A 6,000-nucleotide genomic window follows, 5' to 3' on the forward strand; every position below is an offset into this window, starting at 1 on the left:
AGGAGCTGATTTTATGTGAAAGGGGTAAAATCAAATACCTTAGCTTTTTAGGAGAGAAGTGCGCATAGTAACAGACTTCTGAAACATTCTTAGCCAGAGAGTTACGTATACAGAAACACTCTAACAACTCGATCCAAAAATATAAGTTTCTGCTCCACTCAGGTTGCTATTTCTCACAGATGCACACTTTCCTTCAAAGGACAACTTTTTACAAAAGCAAGAAAGTGATATGGCTACTTACAGCCAAATCTACCACAAATGAAAAAATCAAGCAAGACACAGAGGGCCTAATATGTTAGGGGAGGTGTGGGAGGCCATGGTTGCTCCATCATCCAGGTCAACTCTGGAGTTAGCATCAGCTAAAGAACTAGAGGGATCATTCCCATCCTAGTAAGTGACATGGGAGGAGGAAGTCTGGGACTGACGCTCCATGATGCACTTTCCAAGGAGACTACCTACTGAAGGCCCCTCATCACTTCGAGTGAAGGACAGGCACTACCAAAACTACTCACTAGTCTATCTGGCAGCACAAAAGTCGGTCTCCAGTAAGGTTATGACAGAAATCTGTCCTTCTAATCTTTTACCTTCTTTCAGTCTTCTGCTTCAGGCACTAGGTCATGTGCTTCACAAGATGCTACAAGATGGCAGACAGACACTGACTTTTTCTCTCATGCATCTTTGGGTGGATGAATGTCTAATTCTCTTCCTCCACTGTCAGCAGAGACAAAGGAGTTGTGGGTACTAGGTACCACAGACAACAGCAAAGTGGTACACACTCCTAATTTAGCAGGCATTTAGTTATGGGTTGTACTTTTCTAAGTATCAGATGCATACTAACATCAGCATCATTATCTGAACTGTTTCAGCACCAGAACAGAAATGGCAAATGCCACCATCAACTGTGTTCTCCTAGAGGGTGCATATGCAAGAGCTGAACACAGTAAAATGTAGAACTGAAGGTAGCAGAGGGAAAGCACACATCTAATTTATGGTGCATGCATCCTTATCTGCTGTGAACAAGAGATGCTAAGGTACATACAAAAATCTCACAACAACGAGCTGTATTATATTGCCACAGTGTCCTCAAATTCCCTCTGAAGAGGTGAGAAATGGTAGTTACAGGGGCATAGCAGACGATCACTGCTAATAGAAACTCAAAAAGCAAATTATTTACAAACACAACATATGGACTCAAAGGGTAGAACAGCACTTGAGCTGTGATCTTGGTGGCAGAATTTTAATGACTGTAGCATTAAATGATCTTATTTTTTGGACAAATATTTTCTGGTTTGCCAGACTTCAACCTGCTGTCCCATGCATGTAACACATTTTTTAATTATCCAATCACTCATTTGTCCAAAGTACTGAAGATTTCTGCGTACCCTGCACAAACACATGTTTTCAACTGTTGTAGTCAGCCATCTCACTGGACATAAAAAGGACACCCTACGACTAATTATGAAAATGTCCTTCACTCCAATGGCAGGGGTTTTAGACCCAGATCAACAAAAGACAACTTTTACTTTATGATTGAACTGTTATATTAGTAAGCAAGGCAAGCCCCCTCCCCAAAAAAAAAAAAACTCCAGGTCATCACATTTAATAACGTAGAAATACACACTGCATGATAAATGCATGCATATATACATATAATTATACCTACATATATAGGTTTACTATCAAAATTCCGAATGACAGGTAAGTGAACTGGGATGGCCCAAAGGCTGATTGCAAAGGTATCATAAAGCAGATTCAAAAAATGGCAAACCTACAACAGCTAATGCTAGTCTGCATTCGCTGTTGAGAAGTTGACATTCTGATTGGTGAATGCACTACAGAGGGGATCAGGAAATGTACCCTTTTCCTCACTGTAGTGCAATCTCGGAGTTGTAACATATAAGTATCAGGGGGTATGGGGGTGAAGGGAGGCTTCCCCCCTGCAAAACATGTGTTCAAAGTCACGAGATGTCAAGGTAAGTTACAAAATGTCAACATTTTTGAATGTTACCTGTCGACATTTTGCAGTTGTAATTTTGACTGTACTATGTTGCCATTTTATGACATTGTTTTTCAAGTAAGTCATTACACGCATACGTGTGTTTCATAACTTTGACAGTAAACACACACAAACATTTTATTTATATACATACACATACATACATATATATATATATATATATATATATATATATATATATATATTTTTTTTTTGTATTAGTTAACAAGATAATGACACTGTTCCAAAGACCCCTTTCAGTTGTAACTGGCCAAAATGGCTCAACCATAATAAATTAAAATGAAGTTACCATCAACACATATGTTTCCATCAATGGCATACATTTACCTTCAGGAAAGACCTGAGGTTTTTTTACAAACAAAAGTGTTCCCAAGTGCCAAACCTTGGATAACACAGGGAAAGGAAGATCAAATGATATCTAATAGTGCACATGGAAATTAAGTAAACTTTGTAAATGAATTTGCTGTTCAAGAACCAGCTTAAGAAAAGTGTATCATTGGTAAGGGATTAAAAAATCCCTTTTCTCTTGCAGTACTATAGCTGCTAAACCTTCCACCCAGCTCTGCCAACCCCAGTAATGTGGAATGACATGGATGGGACTGATACAGTCAGACATTGGGATAGTTTTATTTATTTATTTTATTTATTTATTTTACATTTGTTAACCGGGAGAGTCCGACTGGATACATGTCCATTTTCAGCGGAGGCCCGGGGAGAAAAGCTCCAGGTACATAACAGACATATGAACATTGTTATTGCAAAAAAAGGAAGATAGTTGAGTCCTAAATACAATATAAAGATACATTACATCTTGGGAAAAAAATAACAGCAGCATATAAAAAAAAACATAGGTCAGTTACAAAGGTGAGGCGCCTTGTTAAAAAGCGGTTAAGGATAGTGAGGTAAGAGAAGGGTAAATGATAGTGGTTAATCAGGTTTGGAACAGGGACATTGCCAGAGAGTATTCAGATGGGGTTTAAGCTTTTTTTTGAATTGTAGGAGTGAAGGTTCTGAGGTGAGCATGGTCGGTAGGGAGTTCCACATTTTACCTACAAAGTTTGAGAATAGAGAATCCCCAGCAGAATTATTGGCTTTGGTAGTTTGAGCTAAGATCTTATTGGAGGAGCGTAAAGATTGCAGGTTAATATAGGGGTGAATGATGTTTTTTCAGTGCTGGTGTTTTGTCTGGGTGATACAGTATCTGGTGAGCCATTTCGAGTTGGATGAAATGGAGTTGGCTGGAAAACTCTAACCACCCTAGTTGCTTCAAGTTAGTGCAGTGGTGCGTTCTAAAGGTGTAATTTGTGGCAAATCTAGCTATGTGATTGTAACAAGAAGCAAGTTTGTTAAGGGTTGTCTTGTTTAGGTTTGTAAAACGGGGGGAGGCATATAAAAGAGTTGATAGTAGGTGTGTGCTGGCAATTGTAATTTTAGCGTGATGAATGAGAACTTTATAGAGAGAGCCAAGCTTTTTATTGACGGTTTTGATGGTTACATTGAAATGGGTGTCAAATTTAAGGGAGTTATCAATGGTAACACCTAATAGCTTTGTGTGAGCTTCTGGTGATATAGTGATTCCATTGGAGGATGTAATAGAGAAGGTGGGGGGAAGAGTCTTGTTAGTGGGTGAGAAAGTAAGTAGTTTTGTTTTGTTGGGGTTGAGAACTAGTTGACAACTTGAGAACCATTTTTCTATTAGGTTGAAGGTGTCTTGGGTTGAAGCAGTGAGGTCTGCCAGGTTGAAGGCAGTGCTGATGATGGTCGAATCATCTGCATATTGAATGCATGTGGCATGGGGGGTGATTGTGGGCAGGTCATTAACAAAGATGGTGAAGAGAAGAGGGCCAAGAATAGATCCTTGGGAAACTCCAAGTGTAACAGGTAGGCATGTGGATAATTTGTCCTGCCATAGAACAGCCTGTTGCCTATTGGACAGGTAGGATTGGAACCATTTCAGCGTGGAATTGCTGAGTGATAGTTTTTTTAATGTATGGAGGAGTTGAATGTGGATCACCATATCAAAGGCCTTGGAGAGGTCTAAGAAAAGAGCAGATGATAGTTTATTATTGTTTCTGAAGTTATTGATGGCATTAGAAAAGGATAGTAGGGCTGATGTGGTACTGTGATTTGGCCTGAAGCCATGTTGGGAGTTGGCTAGAATTTTATTTTTGGTGAGGTGTTCCATCAATTGTTTGTGGACACACTTTTCCATAATTTTGGCCAGGGGTGAGAGTATAGCTATAGGTCTGTAGTTGGTTAGCTCTAGTGAGCTACCACCTTTATGGAGAGGAATAATGTGGGACATTTTCCATATGGAGAGGATGAAGGCTTCTGACAAGGTACGGTTTATGATTATGGAGACGGGATAGGAAATGGCCTCAGCTGCTTTTTGCAGAAACTCAACTGGGAGAAGGTCAGCTGCTAGCTTAGTGGGTTTTAGTTTTACTTCTTTTGTGGACCTGGACACAACAGAACAAGTTGTAACTAGCTTGTGCTGCACTACAGTTGGAACAGTAAATGAAGCCAAGAGTGTTGAAGCACACTGCAATTAGCAGAGTAGCATCTTGGCTGAAAATAAGAAAATTAGTGATGGAGTCTTTATTTTCTAATAAAATCATACAAACCAATTTCCAAATTGAGGAATTTAACAAAAGTTAAAACAAAAAAGCACTTGCAAGGTGTATATTTAACTGTGATCACCTTGCAAGTGCTTTTTTGTATATTTAACTGTGAATCTTCACTTGTACAGAGGCATATTTTTAGTTTGTTTTTCGAAAGTAGTTAAAGCAAACTACTAAGAGTTAAAGAACACTTACCTCTGCAATATATTCTGTATTTGTTGGTAAGCCCAAGTCTTCCAACACCTGCAATAAAAAAGCTCAATTAGAAATGCAGTGAAACAAGTTCACCTGGAAAACCCAAACATCTGCAGTTTAAGTAACTCAATTCACGCAAATGTCAGTGAATATAGCCCAAAAACTCCCGAAGTACTGCTCCCTTAAGACAGATCCAACCACAAACACATTCCTAGTCTTCTTCGTAACAAGCTGTTTCATTTACCCTCTTAACAGTCCCACCTCCCTACAAAACTGGCTTTACTCCATCCTACACATCCCTAAGCAATAACTTTTCCTCTTTCACATTATACCTCATTCCTTTCCAATAAAATCACACTTTCTTCACATTGTTACAGAAATCCTGACTGTTTCCTGTGCAGCTTCATCCCATGCCCAATAACAGTCTCTCATCCTTGTTACTGGTAGTTGTCTTACATCATTTCATCCCACATCATCATCATCATCCCCAGAAATCCATTCTCATTTTCTACAATGTAACGTACTCTAATCATAAGGTCCCAGTTCACATATACCCCAATGATGACCTCACCAATGTTTCCTATGAAAACACTACCCCTTCTAACATTCCTTTTCTCATCTATCCTAATAAATTTTCCCCATAAATTCTCCAGAGTAGCAGCCCCTTAAACTCAACAAAGATGATGTTTCCGTAAGCACATTATATATCCTTTATCTATCATCACCCAAGAACGTAGTCTGGCAACTGGTGTAGACGTTAAAACTGTGAGTTGTAGTTCCTGCTGTACAGAGTTTGATTCCCTCAGCCTTTATTTGCCTGCTGTGTGGTCTTGAGAAAGTCACTTAACCAGACAGTGCTTGGGGTAAATGTAAACTTGAGTTAAGCTCCTCAATGGTCCCCTGGAATGCAAGCCTAGTAACTACCTATGAATCTTTAAAGGAATGCTGCTACGACACAAGCTTACACTTGTGCAGGTACCAATCTTACAACAGCTGAACACAAATGTATAAATTAATAACTGTAACAGAGTAATTATACATCAATTATTGTTATAGTACAAATTCACTTATTATGATGTATGTAATTCCAACAATCATAAAAGTTATACATAAAATAGTATTGTGTAATTTCCACAAATTAAAATAACATTTTTGCTAAAAAAAAAA

The 6,000-nt window shown here is 38.7% G+C and overlaps 1 protein-coding gene across 6 annotated transcripts in view; it reads right to left on the reverse strand.

Annotated features, from left to right (window-relative positions):
• Nucleotides 1–6,000, reverse strand: part of LOC122811791 — a 188,738-nt gene that overhangs the window by 112,502 nt on the left and 70,236 nt on the right. For all 6 annotated transcript variants that reach the window (XM_044083896.1, XM_044083868.1, XM_044083860.1 and 3 more), the window contains one exon: nt 4,834–4,881. In XM_044083896.1, the coding sequence (XP_043939831.1) occupies nt 4,834–4,881 (48 nt within the window). The remainder of the gene's footprint in view (nt 1–4,833; nt 4,882–6,000) is intronic.

Source organism: Protopterus annectens, chromosome 1.part1, assembly GCF_019279795.1.
Source record: "Protopterus annectens isolate FY-2018-M chromosome 1.part1, PAN1.0, whole genome shotgun sequence".
NCBI classification, from domain to species: domain Eukaryota; kingdom Metazoa; phylum Chordata; order Ceratodontiformes; family Protopteridae; genus Protopterus; species Protopterus annectens.